Source organism: Peromyscus leucopus, chromosome 3 (assembly GCF_004664715.2).
Source record: "Peromyscus leucopus breed LL Stock chromosome 3, UCI_PerLeu_2.1, whole genome shotgun sequence".
NCBI lineage: Eukaryota > Metazoa > Chordata > Mammalia > Rodentia > Cricetidae > Peromyscus > Peromyscus leucopus.
Genome location: NC_051065.1, coordinates 147,524,924 through 147,544,142, shown reverse-complemented (window position 1 = coordinate 147,544,142; position 19,219 = coordinate 147,524,924). Strand labels below are relative to the sequence as shown.

At 41.8% G+C, this 19,219-nt stretch overlaps 1 protein-coding gene and 1 pseudogene across 1 annotated transcript; one reads left to right on the top strand and one right to left on the bottom strand.

Annotated features, from left to right (window-relative positions):
* Window positions 1–1,143: 1,143 nt before the first annotated feature.
* On the top strand, window positions 1,144–11,110 carry LOC114689241 (C-type lectin domain family 4 member A-like). Its single transcript, XM_028863610.2, has 6 exons — window positions 1,144–1,448; window positions 2,524–2,640; window positions 5,942–6,043; window positions 8,263–8,414; window positions 9,317–9,429; window positions 10,622–11,110. Exons 1-6 carry the CDS (start codon window positions 1,367–1,369, stop codon window positions 10,767–10,769), a joined length of 714 nt encoding a protein of 237 aa, XP_028719443.2. The 5' UTR covers window positions 1,144–1,366; the 3' UTR covers window positions 10,770–11,110.
* A 1,859-nt stretch (window positions 11,111–12,969) lies between these two features.
* Window positions 12,970–13,353, bottom strand: LOC114689240 (annotated as a pseudogene).
* Between the last annotated feature and the right edge of the window lie 5,866 nt (window positions 13,354–19,219).

Here is a 19,219-nt window from a genome sequence, read left to right as displayed (position 1 = left end):
TTCAATGATAGAGACTCTGAAATAATAAATAATAATAAATGGTTAGAGTTGGGAGGGTGTCTGTGAATGAATCACTGGGTCCCTGAACCACATATGAAGAACTACTAATTCTCTTGTTCTGCTCCTATCCTTTAAAAATACTATTTTCCCTTTCCTTATTAAATAATGCAAATTTGAGCAAGTATTATACAGGACAAGCTGGGATAGGCCTCCATGGTACGGTTAGGTATGGGGAGGAAATGATCTCTCTGTGCGGAGGGCTGGATTGACAGCAGAATTGGAGCCTGAGCAGTGATGGGAAATGTGTCTTGAATGGGGAGTGAGTCTACAAGCAGCAGCCTGATGTGAGACTTCAGAGCCTGAGAGGTGAAAAGGTCAGCTGTGTCTGAGAGTAGGCAGGTGCAGAGCCTCTGAGCTCAAGCAGGGTGAGAAGGCATCCATGCTTGAGGCCCCTTCTTGTGAGAAGTCAGAACCCTAAATGAGTGAGTGAGCAGAGGGTCCTCAAGGCCAGTCTGGTGTGACACCTCAGCACTTGAAGGAGTTGAGGTTGGGCCCCAGTGCAGTGTTAGCTCCAAGTCAAGTTGGGGTCACGAGACTCAGCAGACTGAGGGGAAGTTCCTCACAGAGGGTAAACCAGGCATGGATTCCAGGAACCAGGCAAGGTACAGAGTGTGGGAGTGAAAAACACAAGGTGGGAACTCAGTGACTTTCAAGAGAACGAGGAAGTCCTTGCTGGGGTGAGGAAGAACTGGGTGTCAGATCTCAGGCAGGTTAAGGGGTGGGGGGTATCCATGTGGTAAGATAGTGCTGACATAGGTTCCAGAGAATGAGCAGGGTGAAGACACACACTGTCCCCATGAGGTGGGACAGTCTAGGGTGTATACTAGGTGTCTTTGTGTTTAAGAATGCTTCTGTCCATGGGGTGTCTTGAATGTGCTGTTAAAGCTTCAGGTAGGCCAAGAAGGAGCTCTACAGAGACCAGGAAAGAGTAGGAATCACAGCACAAGACGGAAATGGAGGCTTTATTGTAGAGGTCAGCTCAGACCGAGGGTCAGAATCTCAACTCTGTGAGGAGTTTGACTTCTTTAATGGCCTGGTTCCTCTTTTCCATTCCTTCCTATTTTCTTCTCTCCCCCATTGAGTTCTTGGTGTTTCTATGATTGTATAAAGATCCTGGGTGCAAATCCACCTGCAACGTTCCCTTTGCAGGTCACGGGACTGGACGTCACGCTGCAGGCTCAGGGCAGCTGTCTGTTATTTCCTCTCATCCCAGCTGATATTGGGATAGTTTGTTTCTTGTTTAGGACCTATTTTAAAGAAGGGATGACACACATCTTCTGAGGGCAGGAAGAAGAGTTCTTCTCAAATGTTTTCAGAAAGCATTTATATTAACAAGAACCTCAAAAATAAATTTGATTCCTCAGACATGGATGCAGACTTTCTTTCAGGTAAGAAAGCATTTTTTTTTTCCTGCTCGTAGTGAGTGATGTAAAGGACAAAGTTGGTCTTAGTTGCTTGCCATGCCTCTGGGTCACTTGAGTCTCACCAAGTGTGTTGCCTGTAGACAGATGTGAAAAGTTGTGGGATTTTACAATGGAGAAGAGAAGGTGTTGTCTTTTACCATCTAGAGAAAATCCCACCACCCACTTTATTGTATCTTTTCTACATATAAACAAACATAAATATGCTTAACAAATTGTTTCAAAGTTAAACTATGGCATACTGATTTCCCCCTCTATCCGGTGACATGTCATAGTCTGTTGGCATTCAGGTTTGAGTAGCTTCTTTTACTCTCTCCCTCCTGTGACAGGGACAGAACCCATGACCTCACCCATGGTTGGGAAGTATTGTAACTCTTTTAGAAGTGGTGACTGAAAACGTGGTGACTTTATCACAAAATATGACTTCTTGATTATTGCATATTTGAAGTTGGAAGCAAGCTGGAAGACTTTAAGAGTATATAATAAAATACTATGCAATCATAATAAAACTAATAAAGAAGAGATGATATAGAATAATGTTGATCCAGATGTGCTGGCACAAGACTGTAGTCACAAAACTCAGGAGTTAGAGGCAGGGGGGTTACTGTGAGTTTGAGGCCAGCTTGGACTACATAATGCGTTCAGTCTGCCTGCAGTACATACCAAGACACTGTCTCAAAAACTTAACAAAAAAAATCATAAACTAAAAAAAAAATCATGGTATAATGTAAAAGAAAATGATGGTCATAAATCAGTATTTATGATGTTCCAATTGTGGAAAATATATAATTATATGTAAAAGCTTTAAAATTGTTCAAAAGATACATCCCAAAATACTGACAACAATCATTTTGAGTGTCAGGAACGAGTGATTTTGTACATATGGTTATGTTTCTATAATTAACCGGATATTTCCTGTTTGCATTTTCCTATTATTTTGAACATCATGTTACTAGTGTTTATTATGCACAAAAAAGTAGAATAGGAGAGAGAAGAGGAAATAGGAACAGAGCTGAAGACATGAATTTGGTTTGTCTTTCAGCTCCTCAAAAGAAGACCATGAGTCATGAAAGTTGTCACAGATTCTCCAAGTTGCTCCTCACCTCATTCATAATACTTTTACTGCTATTGAAAATCTTATTCTCAGTTGCTCTGATCAGTAAGTATGCCCCTAGGAGAATTAAACACAGAGAAGGAAAGGGATTCATTAGACAGGTGGTGATCCAGAAACCTGAGACAGACACTCTCTGGAGAGATGGATGACATTGGAAATTTCTCTCTGTTTCAGAATAACTCTTCTGTAAAAGTCATTCATTCACACTGGAGAAGCATGCATTTGTTTGTTGGTGTCACAGAGGGAAATCCTGGGGCATCTGTGTTAGGATCCACTATTGAGAACAAACCTGTATTTCCTCATCAGCAGCATTTGGACACATAGACATCTGTTTTTTAGAATGAGAAGAGGGATTAGAAGACATGGACAGAGCTATTCCAGGGACAGTGCTCCAGTCGAGTTCCTTCTAATCATTTATTTTTTGTTCCAGATTGTATGAGACATGAAAGCTAATTTAGAAAGTAGTGGAATTCTTTATATATTGGCCTTCAAATTTATCAAAAACTAAAAAGCATAAATTATATTTTTATGTAGATGTTTTATTCATTCATGCAATAATTAGTAATATCTGTTTACTATATATTGGGCAGCATGTCAGAGAGTCCAGAAATAGCTACAGTCCCCAATGTCAGGAAACTAGAGTATAGTCAAGTGAACCAGTGCTTAAAAACTGCATGGGAAATGCTCTGCAGGTGAGAAGTAAGAAGTAAGCACAGGGGGCTAAGAAAAGCTTGGAGCAGAGGACACCTAGACCTGTGTGTGCCAGCAGTGTCCTAGACATGTGGGTCGTGGGAAATATGGGCAAATATAAGTACACATTACTGTCATGTATAGTGCTACATGGAGTGTGGGGGCCATCACACCCCCCCATTTCCCCAGAGTACTTTTGAGTAGATGTAGCAGAAAATATTAGAACGAAGGATAGAGGGGAGAGAAAAAGATAGAAAATATAGGATATCCTCAAGGGGGCCTGGATCCTAATCCATCGGGCCCTGACTGTCTTGCCCTGGGTTTTTAAAGGAATGTCAATGGGTGGAGCAAAAGACCTCCCCCAGCACAGACAAGTGGAGACCATCTCAGACACCTGGTACTCAGGCCTGTGATCCAATCATCCTCTTTATGCAGACCTGCTGGGTAAAGCTGCTAGGAAACCTACATGGGCTCCAACAATGGAAAACTAAGCATGAAACTGTAGGGCAGACAAAACTGGACTCAGATCTCAAAACAGTGCATACCATATTACACAGGCATCCACTCTTAATGTCATTTTATTTAGTAGCTGTTGCTCAACCTTAACTAACTTAAAACTTAGTATGTTAATTGAACTATTTATTTAATTCTTTCTTGGTGGCTTGGCCGAGACTAGTCTCTCTTGGGAGATTCCGATGGTCCTAGGTGAACTTACTCATTCTCATGGAGTCATACATCAGTAACAGACAACCCAGCTTCCCATGGCAACTTCAGACTTTCAGGAAGGATGGTCGCAGTAAGCCAAGCCCAACATGGAGCGTACACACATTTGCCTTTGTGTATTTTAGAAGCCAAAGATCTCTTAATGGCAGCTCAGATGAGGTGAAGTAGTCATAGAGCAGTCTCTTGAGTAGGAAACTGCCAAGGCATAGTCTAAAGGGGTATTTATATAGGGAAGGTTGAGAAGTGTGTCCAGTTTTGCAACGTGTCACAGTCACGGAGATTCACTGAAGAATGTGAAGCAGGCCATGATAAAATTAAAACTGACTTAGAGAAGTGTGCTCTTACAGAGTGTGAAAACGAAGGGAAGGAGAAATTAGGACACTAATTCAGAATCCGTTTGAGCAGCACTAGGGATTTGATCCAAGGATTGTGTGAGTGATGCACAGGAGAGGAGAGAAGTTGGACAAAGGATGTGATGATTCGGTCAATACTGATAGCTGAGAATTAGGGGACACAGGAGTGAGATATGACTTTAATATTCTGATTTCATAAAGTCAGCAATTATGAAGTTATTTGAAGAGGAAGTGGATGAGTAGCAGTTTTGAGTTGGAATATGATGATTTAAGTTTTGTTTATATTCACCTAAATCTCAGATGCAAAGTTTAGTTGATGCATATTAACATGATTTAGGAAAGAGGTGTACATTTTAGAAGACCTTTGCTTATAGGCAGCAGATAACAAAATAGACTAAAAAACAAAACAACCACTTCTATCCCCACCCCAACAACCCAGGACCATGAATATCACTTAAGAAGAGGAATTTGGAGGAGAAAGAGAGCTACATAATAAACTGGTTGTAATGTTCTGTTTTAAAAGAGGTGGGTGTAGAAGGAAACAGGTAGGAAAGAGCACAGGAAACAGCAGCAAACAGGACCAGGCAAAACTGGAGGGAGCCACTGTCTCCCAACAGTTAAGGAGGAAGAGAAGTGGGCAGGGTAATGTGAGAAGTCCCACAGGAAGATGACTGATCCGTGGACATGAGGGGCCATTGACATCTAGTTCAGGAATGTTTGGTAAATGAGCAGAAGGGAAAGCCAGAATCTAGTGACTCCAGGAACAAGTGGGAGATGAGGAAGAGAAGAAAGAAAATTCAATTTCTCGAGGAAAGTGAGTTAGTTTTAATTTAGGAACTCCGTGAAAGTGTAGGGACACTGGGAAGTCAGAGCTAGCGGTGGGGAGGGAGACACAGAAAAGAAGAGGACGAAAACAAAGTCCTTGTGGTCAGTGTGGGGCTTTTATAATCCATAGAACTGCTCTGGATTAGCTCATTTCTCTCTCACTTTTCTGGTGGTGCATATACTGAATAGAACTTATCATCTAAGATGTAGTCTTTATTGTAACCTCCATTAATTGTTGAAAAGTCCCCAGTATCATGGTTCTGTCCTGTCTTTCCAGTTCTTCCTGAAGATAGCTATGATCATAAATCACTAGGAGCAGGGTAATACTGGCTGTGAGGGATTGGAAAAATATCTCTCTTTGTGTTAAGGTCTCATGTAGCCCAGGCTAGCTACGAACTACTAACTATCTATCTAACTAACTAACTAACTAAGTAACCAAAAACCAAGTTACCAACTAAGTTAAGCAACCAGCAAACTAAACTAAATTAACTAGCTAGCTAAACCAACCAAACAAGTATACTAACTTGTAGGGTTAAGGACAACCTGAAACTTCCATTCTTCCTTATTCTAACTCCCAAGTGTTAGGGCCACAGCCTCCACACTCTGTGGTGATTGCAAATCTTTCCCAGGCAGGCTCTAATGATTCAGGTAACTGGGCATTTATAGGTTTCATTTCTACAAAGAATGTAAGAAGGTAAAAGTTAAAAATTCTTAGCACTACCAGGAAAATGGATTGTTTTTATTCTGTTTTACAGCTTTGTTTAAAAAACATTCTCAGCTTCTTGATGAAAAAGCAATTACAAAAGAACTGAATTACACTGACTTGGAGTGTACAAAACAGCATCCACTCTTGAAAGGTAAAACTTAATGTGACAAAAATCAGCATTTCCAACATGATTCTCAGATAGCTCCATCAGCAATGAACAGTATGGAGACACGACTTCATACCACACACTCAGTACCAACTGCCTGTGTAGTCGTTTTTAGAGGTCTCCAGTCAGGCATAATTGGGATGTGTGACCCCCTAGTGTTGATAAAGCAAACTTTCAGTGAGGGAGAGGCAATACTGAGCTGAGCAGAATTATTATAAACAGAAAGGAGCTCCAGAAAGAATAAAGCAAATATAACGGCGTGAATGTGAGTGTCTCCAGGGAGTCATGCTCAATGGTGTGTAAGATTTTATTTTTAGTTAATATACATATATATGCACGTGCCTTCTGGTGGGTTTGTGTATGTGAGTGCAGTGCCTGCAGAGGAAGAAGAGGGGGTCAGTTCCTGGAGCTGGAGTTAGATGTGGTTGTGAGTCACAGATTGTGGGTCCTGCGAACTGAACTCCAGTCCTCTGTGAGAGCAGTACACACTCTTAACCACTGAGGCATTTCTGTAGTCCCTCAAGTGTTTTCATAAATGTGTGTGTGTGTGTGTGTGTGTGTGTGTGTGTGTGTGTGTGTGTTTGTGATGATCTTGTTGCATTCTCAGTTACAGTGTCTCCAACCTGTAATTTACTCAAGATTTGAATAGAAAATTTGTTTTTCTAGTAAACTAAGCTGGAAGATGGACAGAAGAACACGTATTGCTTAGGTTTTGGAGAGGGAACTGCTTAACGCTATCCATCACTTTGGCCCCGAGTAAGCAAAGATTCTCGACTGTCTTTGACATCTGTGACTGAGATATCTTTGGAATACACCTTCTGGCTCTAAATAGGTAGTTTGTTTACTGTTTTTGACAACAGACCTTTTTGGAAACATGTGTTTCCCTAGACCATTTGAGCTTGTCTGGGGTTCTTGCCTTTCTCAGCAGATCTCTCTCTCTTCACTCACTGGATCCTTTGCTATAAAGAAGCCTGAAGTTCCATTCAGGGACTCTTTGCCTATGCCTACATCTTGAACTCTTGTCTTTATTTTTTTCTGTAACAATTTCAGGGTCCCAGGCCTCACAGTAAGGTGTTTAATCCATTTAGAGTCTGTTTTGAAGTCAATTTTTACACAGAATGGCTATGGATCTAGCTTCATTCTTCTGCACATCGGTACCTAGTTTTCACAGCACAGTTTGTTGAAGAGCCTGTCTTCCTCCGATATGTATTTCTAGTGAAAAGTCTGGTGGCTGTAGCTGGTTGGGTTCATGTTTGTGATTCTCTTTTGTGTTCATTGATCAATGTGTGTACTTTGGTTGTGGTACCATGCTCTATAGTGTAGCCTGAAGTCAGGTCTGGTGATACCTCCAACATCATTCTTTTTCCTTCAGGGTTGCTCTGGCTATCCAGGATTTTTTTCACTTCCATATGATTTTTGAGATTGTTTTGTTCATTTATCTGATGGAGAATCTTGGAATTTCTACGGAGACTTCATTCATCTCTAGATATTTAGGGTTTTAACGTGAGACTTTATTTTTCTGTTTCATTATAGTTTTTCTGCCCTTGAGGGTTCACTGATATCTCTGTTGCCTTCAGGATGCAATTAACACCCCGGAACATTTCAAATATATTTTTCAGATAAAAGTTTCCATTCAGTTTTTTTTTTCACATCTTTCTTTGTTGATGATTTACATATTTAAAAACCTTGTTTCTAGAATGTTTTTGTTTTCTTCTTGTAACATCTATCATGGGCATTTAAAAGGTTTTAGATAAACCTATAGTTTTGTTATCTTGCTTGTTGTAATATATTGACTACCACTTTTATCATCACTAATTAAAAATATCTGTCTGCTTAGTCTGAAATTTTGCTGCCTTGGTTAATGGCATCTATTGTTTTCATGTGTAAATATGTATATATTTATGTAATATGAGAACTTTCTGGTTCTTGGTATGATGAGTTCTATTCTTTGGAGACCCAGACTGTTTGGCATTATGTCCTCAGCGTCTGAGTGTCCTTATACTCTGTTTTCCTGACAGCACCACAGTAGGATAAAGGGGCCCTGACATTAGTGTCAACAGAAATAGACTGATGTTTCTTGGCACCTGACAGAGAAGGTTGTATCTGGAGAAGTCTGGAGCCCCAGCTTCCATGTGGTCTCCACATCAAGCAGGTTTTAAAATGACTCTATGACATTTCACTTACATTTCCTTCTTTTCCCAAAGACAAAGTCTGGAGCTGTTGCCCAAAGGATTGGAAGCCATTTAGTTCCCACTGCTACTTCATTTCCACTGATGCGGCATCTTGGAGAGAGAGTGAGGAGAAGTGCTCCAGCATGGGTGCTCATCTGATGGTGATCAACAGCCAGGAAGAGCAGGTGCATCCTGGGAGAGAGTGGGGCCTGGGCCTGGCCTGCTGTCTGCCTCTTTTTTCTAAGAGGGAGTTTTGTTGACATGGGTGTTGCTGATGTGGCAGAAGGCTTTCCATCAGGAAGCTGGAAAGGTTGCTTCAGCCTTGGCATTCTACACCTTGTCCCTGCTTCAGTGAAGCTGAACAACCCACAAGGAACCATGGCAACAGAAAAGCAACCTCTGAGGTGGAGGGAAGGATGAAATGTTTCTGCTTGAAAGAGCAGTGTGTGATTTCAGCACTCTAATGCTTCCTGTAGTACCCACTGCCTAACAGAGGAGGGCACAGAGCTGACTAGGGAAAGGGGATCAAATCAGGAGAGTCACAGCCAGCCATCAGAAATGAAATATCTGAGGTTATGAATGGAGAATGATTTAAACTGCTCAATTCTCTCATGCACAACATTCAAGAATGGTGTTGGGGAAGAAAAGATTGGAGTGAGTCTGAGATGAGAATTCATTATGATCACAGACAGAGATTGTTTCCAGTGTCATGGAAATCAGACCTCTGAGTGATGACTTTGTGTCCTGGTCAGCCAAAGAAGATGGCACTCCTGGCGGTGGGGGTGGCTCTTCTATTCCTTGATCCTTTCTTTGTTCTCTCATCTCATTGTGACCAGAAAAAGTCAGTCAAAGTATCACAGTGTACCTCTAATATGATAGTTAATGACTATTAGTCTATAATTTGAAAACTGTTAAAGGACTTAGAGAGATGAATAGGATTTGATTATTATATATTTCCATAGGTTCATCATATTGGACCTATAATTTTGTATGGTTAAAATAACTTTTAAAAGATCTTATAAAAATTCTATAATTGAAAAAGTAGCACTCCATCCAGGCTGAATGCTTTATCTTTCTTTCCTCTTAGGATTTTATCACCAAGATCCTGAATCCTAAAGCTGATTATTACATTGGCCTTTCGGATCCAGGTCACCGACAGTGGCGATGGGTTGATCAGACACCATACAATGAAAGTTCCATGTGAGTCTAGAGTTTCCTAGAGGGGTCCTGTGTCCTGTAGCATGAGAAGACTTTAGGGTGTGCCAGTTGTTGGTTATGAAACTAAAACAGCTCACTCCTGGTGTGAGTCCCGGTGATGGAGTTACTTTTATCCCCATTTCCTCATCAAGGAGTCCTGTGAGACACATCTCATTGATATTCTCAGCACAGATGAGGAAACTGAGTTTGAAGAATATAGCATGATAAGTACCCAGGGCAACCAAACAAGGTGCTACACCATGGTGGGTTTTATTATGCTTTCAGTCTCTCTCTATATTTAACAATAGTATTTGATTTATTTTTATTTGTGTGTATATCTGGGTCTCTCTGTGAGTGTGTGCCCTGTGTATGTGGGTGCTCATGGAGCTCAGGAGAGGGTGTTGGATTTCCCAGAACTGAGGTCACAGGTGGTGTGACTGTGCCAATCTGTGTGCTGGGAACAGAACTAGCACACTTTCTGCAAAATCACAAGCACTTTTAATTTCTGAGTCATCTCCCCAGCTCTCATTTATAGCATTATAATAAAAATCAATGTCAAGATCATAACTGATTATTTCTCATAAATCAAAAGCCCGCATTCTGATATTGTTATGTGTTGTATTTATATAATTATTTAAAAACTCTAATATCTTAGTATGTTCCAATATTCTATCCTGATTTCTGTTGAGATGTATTTAGTAATGTTATTCTCATTCTCAGTCTTTGGAGAAGAAAAGTAGGAATCAAGGAGGTAAAGTACTTGTCCTAGATATTAGAAATAAGTAGACTATCTAGATATTTTAAACATCTTTTCAGTCTCTAAAATAAGCCTATTGGAAAATGAAAAAAAAAAAAACCCTTTACTAAAACACAAGAATAAGGAGAGACTTTTCGTCATGTAAGTAACTACATGGAATGACAGTCCCTGGGTACCAAGACCTAGGGATGAAGTAGAATAAAGTAGCCCCTGGGATGTGTTCTGGGAGAACAGTTAAGTAACAATCTAAGAGAATATTGAATGCTGTAGCCCTGTTTTCAGGGACATGTCAGACATGGGTAGTGGAGAACAGTTGATTTGTACACACTTGAATCTGCTTTCCACAAATTCCCACCGCATCCTCTTCTTGCTTACTCTTGTTTTCTCTTTCCCAGCATTACTGTGGGAAACACCCTGATGCTCTTTCCTCCCTTCCAGGTTCTGGCACCCAGGTGAGCCCAACAATAAGAAAAATAAAGAAGAATGTGTTGAAATTCGTCATCTATCTTCTAGTTGGGGCTGGAATGACATCTCTTGCAGTTCTATCCGGAAGTCAGTTTGTCAGATGAAGAAAATATATTTATGAATCAAGCTTTTCCATGGACAAGGATTGCATTTTTATCCAGCATTACACAGATACTGCAAAGATCTTCTTGTGGAAGAGATGACCATAGAAATTTAGGTAGACAACCAACAGTTATCCATATGGTAATACTGGTCCCCATATATACTTATTTTTTCATCCTTAGCTCTTTATATAATGAGAATTTCCCATATACCAGAGACTCCACAGAATTCCTTTGTGCATATGTAGTAGCACACCAGCTTCTCTGTCCATTCTTAGATTCCTAAAGTCTTATTTGATGATAGAATTGTATGGTGTGGACTCTCAACCCATTTCTCTCTCCTTATTCCTCTCTCTTTAGATTAGTGATGTATAATTTATAAATAAATCATGTATATTTACATTACACTGTCTTGACTTGATATGGAAATATATTTTGCAATGTCTACCACAATCAATTTAACAACACCCTCTATTACCTAACATTGTTGCCTGGTGTGTGTGTGTGTGTGTGTGTGTGTGTGTGTGTGTGTGTGTGTGTGTATGTGTGTGGTGTAGAACATTTAAGGTCTTAAGCAAATTCAGACAGACAGGGTGACATTGTTACCTATTGTCACTTTGATCCTCAGTGCTTACTCGCATTTTCTCTAGCAGTTGTGCCCTTCCATCAGCATTTTCTCATGTCTCCAATACCTGCACTACCAGTACCCATTCAGGAACTTGGTCCCCATGGCTAGTGTGTCAGGTGCTATGGGTGCCGTGAGGCTGATGTGGGCCTCTAATGGTGGCTGATCCTGGGCTGGGTGACCTTCCTCAAGAGCAAGTCTAAGAAGATGATAGCCAACGTTCTACTAGTACTGCCTGTTGTTCTTGGTGTCCCACCTTGTGCCTGCCGCATTAGGGACAGCCTCTGCCCTGTGGATGGACATTGAGGAGAGCCACATGTCCCATGGAAGACTGCATGTTGTTTAACATTTTGGAAGCCCTTTCAACTTCTTCCTAAGAGTATTTTGAAATAGAAGTTAACTGAATTGTATCATTAATTGTTGACATTTTGAAAATGTTATATATATGTATATATTTGTGTATGCATATGTTACTTGTTAGGGCTCTTGAGAGTTAGTTTGATACATAACACTTCAGGCAATATTTAGTATATATCATCTGATATTGTCAGTGCACAAGAAAACAATACCACTATTATTCTTAGAAAATTTAACAACTCTTTTCTGATATGGTACGTGATATTGCTTGTATTTCCTCAGCCATCCCCAAAATGTTTCTTATGGCTGTTCTGGTTATCCATAGCTGCAAACATTTTATTTACTAATTAAATTATTCTACAAGTTCAGGCCATGCCTCCATGAGACTGTCCTCATTTCAGACTCGAGCTTCAAGTTCAGAAGTTCCCAAGGATGCTATTACTTCAAGTCAACTGTCTGCAGAGTCCCAGGATCCCATGATAACTGGGGATTTATGAGCTGCTAGGATGACATACTGAACTAATGATTCTGTTCTATTACAATTACAGTTTTTTTTTCTCTTTCACAACTGAGACTTCATTGGTTGAGTACACAGACATTTCAATTCTTAAAACATGGACCCAAACTCTTAGAGTCAGACATCGTGTTCATGTACCCAAAAGAGCCATGTGTTGTTTCTCTTTGAACTTACTCCAGTGATGTTCCATCCTAAACTTGACAAATTTTCCCTAAGACCTCACATAACAATCAAATGCTCACAATCTTTAATTCCACCAACTCACAATTTTATGCCACATACAGTACATATTCAAAATTTCAGTCTTTCATAGCACATTATGAAAGCATGATTGTTAGGAAAATGGACTGCCATGACCAGAGACAGTTCTGACAGGGCAAGAACCGAGGAGTGGTTTTTTAGGATACAGTTCTACTAGAAACACGAGATCAGAAATAACTGAAAATATTCCAGACACAAATGCACGACCAAGACTCCAAATTACCATTTATTTTGCTTTGTGTTGTAGGATATAAAACTAGCCGCGTCTAGGGAATATTATGGTGACCCCCAAGACAGTCACAGCCTCTCCTGATTCAGTATCCTGCTATTTTCTGGTTGTACAAGAAAAATAAAAAAATAAAAAAAAAACAACCAGCATGTGATTTAACCTCTTAAAAAATCATTTACACTTAAAAAATGGGATGAGGTGGCATTTCCTCCCACCTTTTAAAAACGTTTCTAGAGCTACTAAAAAACTCGCATTTACAAAATAGTTTATAAAAATATTCCTCTGGATTGTACAAGAAGGGAGGCGGGGACACTGACAGACATGATGGATGGTTAGTCGGACTTGGTTTCTTTCTCTTCGACTTCAGAGGCTGGACTCTGGTTTTCAGCCTCTCCATTTTCTGCAGGCACATCTGTGGTTTTCTGGTCAGCCACCTCTGCCTGTTTGCCCTTTGCTCCCCTCTTCCCTTTTGTTTGCACGTTTTTGTTTGATGATTTATCCTTTCCCGCGGCCTCCTTCCACCTTGGCAGGGGCCGGCTTGGGCAACAGCCTCTGGGCGCTCCGCTTGGGCTCTGCCTTCCCAGCTCAATCAGTGCTAACTTTCCTCTTGCGCATCCTGGCTGTGCTGGGTGGGAGGCACTTGCCAGGCTGAACCCGCCTCAGCCGCCACCGCATATATATATTAGAAAGAAAGATACTAAGCAGAACTAAAGTGAGGGACATATCAGGTGAGGTCAGAGGTCCTATAAAGGGAACTTCCATTGATCCCATGGATGCATTTCCTTCCCAGAATGTTAAAGAGTGGCAGTATACAGAATAGGCCAACCAGGGGGCACTCAACTGAGCTCTGATGTTCAGAAATTGACCAGGGTCCATTATAAAGGTGTGAGTGTTTGGTTGATAAGAGAGTGGACTCTGTCTTCAGCATCACTTCCCTGCCAGGGTGAGCATCTCATGTCTCAAAGGCTGCACACTTTAATCACAAGGTCAGTGTTTCTGAAATGGTGAGCTCCCACCATGAATCATCTTGTTAACATGAGCTATGAAAGAACTGAGCAGCATAAGGCTTCATGGCCTACCATGATAAAACAGCCTTCCCAATAATTCCAGGAATTCCAAAGAATTAGAGAGGTCACTGTAGCATGAATCTTAAAAGTTCTTATTAATAAAATCAAACCTGTGCCAGGTATTGGTGTAAACTGGAAGATCAGAGAAACAGAACAAGCCACAGCTAACTTCACCTGGCCAGCTTCTCAAGCTGATCTTGTTTCCTCAGACTGGAAGCCTCTGTGTCCTCATATCCGAATGGTTCTCAGCTGAACTGCTGCTAGAAGCCTGAAAGCTTAACCAGCCAAATGCTTAACCAGCCAAATGCTTAACCAGCAAATGCCTCTAGATTCTGGTCCTCACTCCTTATATATCTTTCTGCTTTCTGCCTCACTCCCTGGGATTAAAGGCTGGCTTTCTGGGATTAAAGGCGTGAGTCACCATGTTTGGCTGTATCTTTGAACAGAGGGATTTCTGCCTCTGGAATGCTAGGATTAAAGCTGTGTGCTACCACTGCCTATCTTCTATGTTAAATATTGTGGCTGTTCTGTCTCTGTCCCCAGGTAAGTTTATTAGGGTGCACAATATTTTGGGGAACACAATATCACCACAGGTCATCTCCCAATACCTGGTTAGAAGTCCAGAGAAAGTCTTTCTTTGAAAGGTCAGGTGCAAAATGATATGACTGCAGATGTAGGTGAACAGGAGAATGTGCACCATCACTGTCCCAGGCACTCCCACACTGCTTCACGAAAAACCCCATGATGTACATGAGAGATACCCAACACTAAACCCATATGACACTAATTTAGTTCAATATCAGAGATAAGTAAAGCACAACTTTGAGTATTTTATTTATATATGTGAAGTGCTCTATCTGCATGTATGACTTCCTGCCACAACAGAGCATCAGATCCCACTAGAGATGGCTGTGAGCCACCATGTGGTTGCTGGGAATTGAACCCAGGACATTTGGATGAGCAGCCAGTGTTCTTAACCACTGAGACATCTCTCCAGCAATTTTTAATATTTCATGCTTGTGTTGCAATGGTACCTCTTTTCTACTGACAGGACTAATGGTCCATTTTGAAACCCAAAACAAAACATCTCCTGAGCAAACAGGAAAGGGGTTAGGTGTAGGTGCTAGGCTGGTTCCAGTGCTTCCAAACTCCTCTATAGAAGGGCTGTTCAACGCCTTTGATCCGACTTCCTTTATACAGAGTATGCTTTCAACCTCAATTGGCTGGTTTGTCCAGGTGACTTTCACTGGTCCATAGGATGAGAATGAATCTGATTCTCTAAATACGGGAGGCTACTACACATTCAGTTTACAAGAAGGTGCCATTCTCTATGATCCTGGTTCCCAAATAATAAATGTGGAAAGAAGCTGAACAGAATTACAGTGTCCCGTAGCTAGACCCTTAGGACATGCACAAATGCCAAATATTTGTTGTTGGAAGTCACTTAAATAGTGTGTATGACTTATTTTAGTGTATGTGAGATATGATAACTTTAGAAATGTATTTTGCTGAGAGGGTGAAAACCTATAGTGAGCAGTGCATCTGTGCAGAGTGAGCAGTGCACCTGTGTAGAGTGAGGATTGCACCTGTGTATATGAGGAGTTCACCTGTGTATAGTGAGGAGTGCACCTGTGTATAGTGAGGAGTGCACCTGTGTATAGTGAGGAGTTCACCTGTGTATAGTGAGGAGTGCACCTGTGTATAGTGATGAGTGCACCTGTGTATAGTGAGGAGGGCACCTGTGTATAGTGAGGAGGGCACCTGTGTATAGTGAGGAGTGCACCTGTGTATAGTGAGGAGGGCACCTGTGTATAGTGAAGAGTGCACCTGTGTATAGTGAGGAGTGCACCTGTGTATAGTGAGGAGTGCACCTGTGTATAGTGAGGAGTGCACCTGTGTATATGAGGAGTGCACCTGTGTATAGTAAGGAGTGCACCTGTGTATAGTGAGGAGGGCACCTGTGTAGAGTGAGGATTGCACCTGTGTATAGTGAGGAGTGCCCCTGTGTATAGTGAGGAGTGCACCTGTGTATAGGGAGGAGTGCACCTGTGTATAGTGAGGAGATCACCTGTGCATAGTGAGGAGGGCACCTGTGTATAGTGAGGAGGGCACCTGTGTAGAGTGAGGAGAGCACCTGTGTATAGTGAGGAGTGCACCTGTGTATAGTGAGGAGTGCACCTGTGTATAGTGAGGAGGGCACCTGTGCAGAGTGAGGAGGGCACCTGTGCAGAGTGAGGAGTGCACCTGTGTATAGTGAGGAGTGCACCTGTGTATAGTGAGGAGGGCACCTGTGTATAGTGAGGAGGACACCTGTGTATATTGAGGAGTGCACCTGTGTATAGTGAGGAGGGCACCTGTGTATAGTGAGGGGTGCACCTGTGTAGAGTGAGGAGAGCACCTGTGTATAGTGAGCAGTCCACCTGTGTATAGTGAGGAGTGCACCTGTGTATAGTAAGGAGTGCACCTGTGTATAGTGAGGAGTGCACCTGTGCAGAGTGAGGAGGGCACCTGTGTATAGTGAGGAGGGCACCTGTGTATAGTGAGGAGGACACCTGTGTAGAGTGAGGAGTGCACCTGTGCAGAGTGAGGAGGACACCTGTGTAGGTTGCGGAGGGCACCTGTACAGAATGAGGAGGGCACCTGTGCAGAGCGAGGAGGGCACTCATGCATAGTGAGGATGGCACCTGTTCAGTGTGTGGAGGGCTCAGGTGGCCTCTCATGGTGAGTGCTGCACCCATTGTGCATTATGAAGAAGGTACCTATCCAGGGTGAGGAGGGCACCCTCCATAGTGAGGAGCGCACCTGTCCATAGTCTTTGCTCCATACTGGGTTGGGTTCAGAGACACAGAAGATTGAAAGGAGCTTCTTTGCAGAGGGCAGTGCAGACATAGGTAAAGAGTGTCTCTATTAACACCCTGGAATACTTCATATATATTTTTTGGATAAAAAATTTCCATTCAGCTATTTACATCTTTCTTTGTTGATGATTTACCAAATTAAAACTTGTTTCAAGAATGTTTTTTTCCCTTGTAAGCAATGTTGAAATGTTGACTTTTTTTTTTAGTATTGTACTTTATTTTATTTTAATTTAATTTTTTTTTACAACACTATTCAGTTCTACATAATAGCCACAGATTCCCTTGTTCTCTCCCTTCCTGCCCCCTCCCTTTCCCCCCAGCCCACTCCCCATTTCTACCTCCTCCAGATCAAGGTCTCCCCCCGAGGACTGTGATCGACCTGGTAGACTCAGTCCAGGCAGGTCCAGTCCCCTCCTCCCAGACTGAGCCAAGCGTCCCTGCATAAGTCCCAGATTTCAAACAGCTAACTCATGCAATGAGTCCAGGACCTGGTACCACTGCCTAGATGCCTCCCAAACATATCAAGCCAATCGACTGTCTCACCTATTCAGAGGGCCTGATCCAGTTGGGGGCCCCTCAGCCTTTGGTTCATAGTTCATGTGTTTCCATTCGTTTGGCTATTTGTCCCTGTGCTTTATCCAATCTTGGTTTCAACAATTCTCGCTCATATAAACCCTCTTCTTTCTCACTAATTAGACTCCCAGTGCTCCACCCAGGGCCTAGCCGTGGATGTCTGCATCCAGATTCCTCAGTCCTTGGATGGGGTTTCTGGCCCAACTATTAGGGTGTTTGCCATCCATCACCAGAGTAGGTCAGTCTCTGCTGTCTCTCGGCCATTGCCAGCAGTCTTTTGTGGGGGTATTTTTGTGGATTTCTGTGGGCCTCTTTAGCTCTTTGTTTCTTCTTTTCTCATGTGGTCTTCATTTACCATGGTCTCCTATTCCTTGTTCTCCCTCTCTTTTCTTGATCCAGCTAGGATCTCCTGCTCTCTTTCCTCGACCCTCGCCTTCATTGCTCGACTCATGTCCAGGCTGTTCATGTAGATCTCATCCACTTCTCTGTGTCTTTCTTGGGGTCCTGTTTCCAGGTAGCCTCACTGGTGATGTGAGTAGCAGTCCAGTCATCCTTGTTCCACATCTAGCATCCTCCTATGAGTGAGTACATACCATATTTGTCTTTCTGAGTCTGGGTTACCTCACTCAGGATGATTTTTTCTAGATCCATCCATTTGCCTGCAAACTTTATGATGTCATTGTTTTTCTCTGCTGAGTAGTATTCCATTGTGTATATGTGCCACAATTTATTTATCCATTCTTCAGTTGAAGGGCATCTAGGTTGTTTCCAGGTTTTGGCTATTACAAACAATGCTGATATGAACATAGCTGAGCAAGTGCTCTTGTGGTATGATTGAGCATTTCTTGGGTATATGCCCAAGAGTGGTATAGCTGGATCTTACGGGAGATTGATTTCCAATTTTCTAAGAAAGCGCTATATTGATTTCCAAAGTAGTTGTACAAGCTTGCATTCCCACCAGCAGTGGAGGAGAGTTCCCCTAGTTCTACATCCTCTCCAGCATAAAGTGTCTTCAGTGTTTTTGATCTTAGCCATTCTGACAGGCGTGAGGTGGTATCTCAGAGTTGTTTTGATTTGCATTTCCCTGATGATTAGGGATGTTGAGCAATTCCTTAAGTGTTTTTCAGCCATTTGAGTTTCCTCTGTTGAGAATTCTCTGTTTAGCTCTAAAGCCCATTTCTTAATTGGACTGTTGGTCATTTTGATGTCTAATTTCTTGAGTTCTTTATATATTCTGGATATCAGCCCTGTGTCAGATGTGGGGTTGGTGAAGATCTTTTCCCATTCTGTAGGCTGTCGCTTTGCCTTATTGACCATATCCTTTTCTGTACAAAAGCTTCTCAGTTTCTATAGGTTCCATTGATTGATTGTTTCTCTCAGTGTCTGTGCTACTGATGTTATATTTAAGAAGTGATCTCCTATGCCAATGCGTTCAAGACTACTTCCTCCTTTCTCTTCTAGCAGGTTCAGAGTAGCTGGATTTTTGTTGAGGTCCTTGATCCACTTGGACTTAAGTTTTGTGCACGGTGACAGATATGGATCTATTTGCAGCCTTCTACACGTTGATATCCAGTTATGCCAGCACCATTTGTTGAAGATGCTTTCTTTTTTCCATTATACCCTTTTGGCTTCTTTGTCAAAAATTATATGTTCATAGGTGTGTGGTTTAATGTCAGGGACTTCAATTCAATTCCGTTGGTCCACCAAGCTGTTTTTATTACTGTAGCTCTATAGTAGAGCTTGAAGTCAGGGATTGTGATGCCTCCAGAGGTTGTTTCATTGTACAGGATTCTTTTGGCTATCCTGGGTTTTTGTTTTTCACATGAAGTTGAGTATTATTCTTTCCTGGTCTGTGAAGAATTGTATTGGTATTTTGATGGGGATTGCATTGAATCTGTAGATTGCTTTTGGTAAGATTGCCATTTTTACTATGTTAACCCTGCCTATCCATGAGCATGGGAGATCTTTCCATTTTCTGACAAT

Bases quoted from the DNA above. Each gene is read 5' to 3' on its own strand.
- LOC114689241 (XM_028863610.2), top strand. From the start codon at position 1,367: ATGTTTTCAGAAAGCATTTATATTAACAAGAACCTCAAAAATAAATTT. The intron at 2,641-5,941 runs GTAAGTATGCCC...TCTGTTTTACAG, and splicing joins ATTCTCAGTTGCTCTGATCA to CTTTGTTTAAAAAACATTCT. The intron at 8,415-9,316 runs GTGCATCCTGGG...CTTTCCTCTTAG, and splicing joins TCAACAGCCAGGAAGAGCAG to GATTTTATCACCAAGATCCT.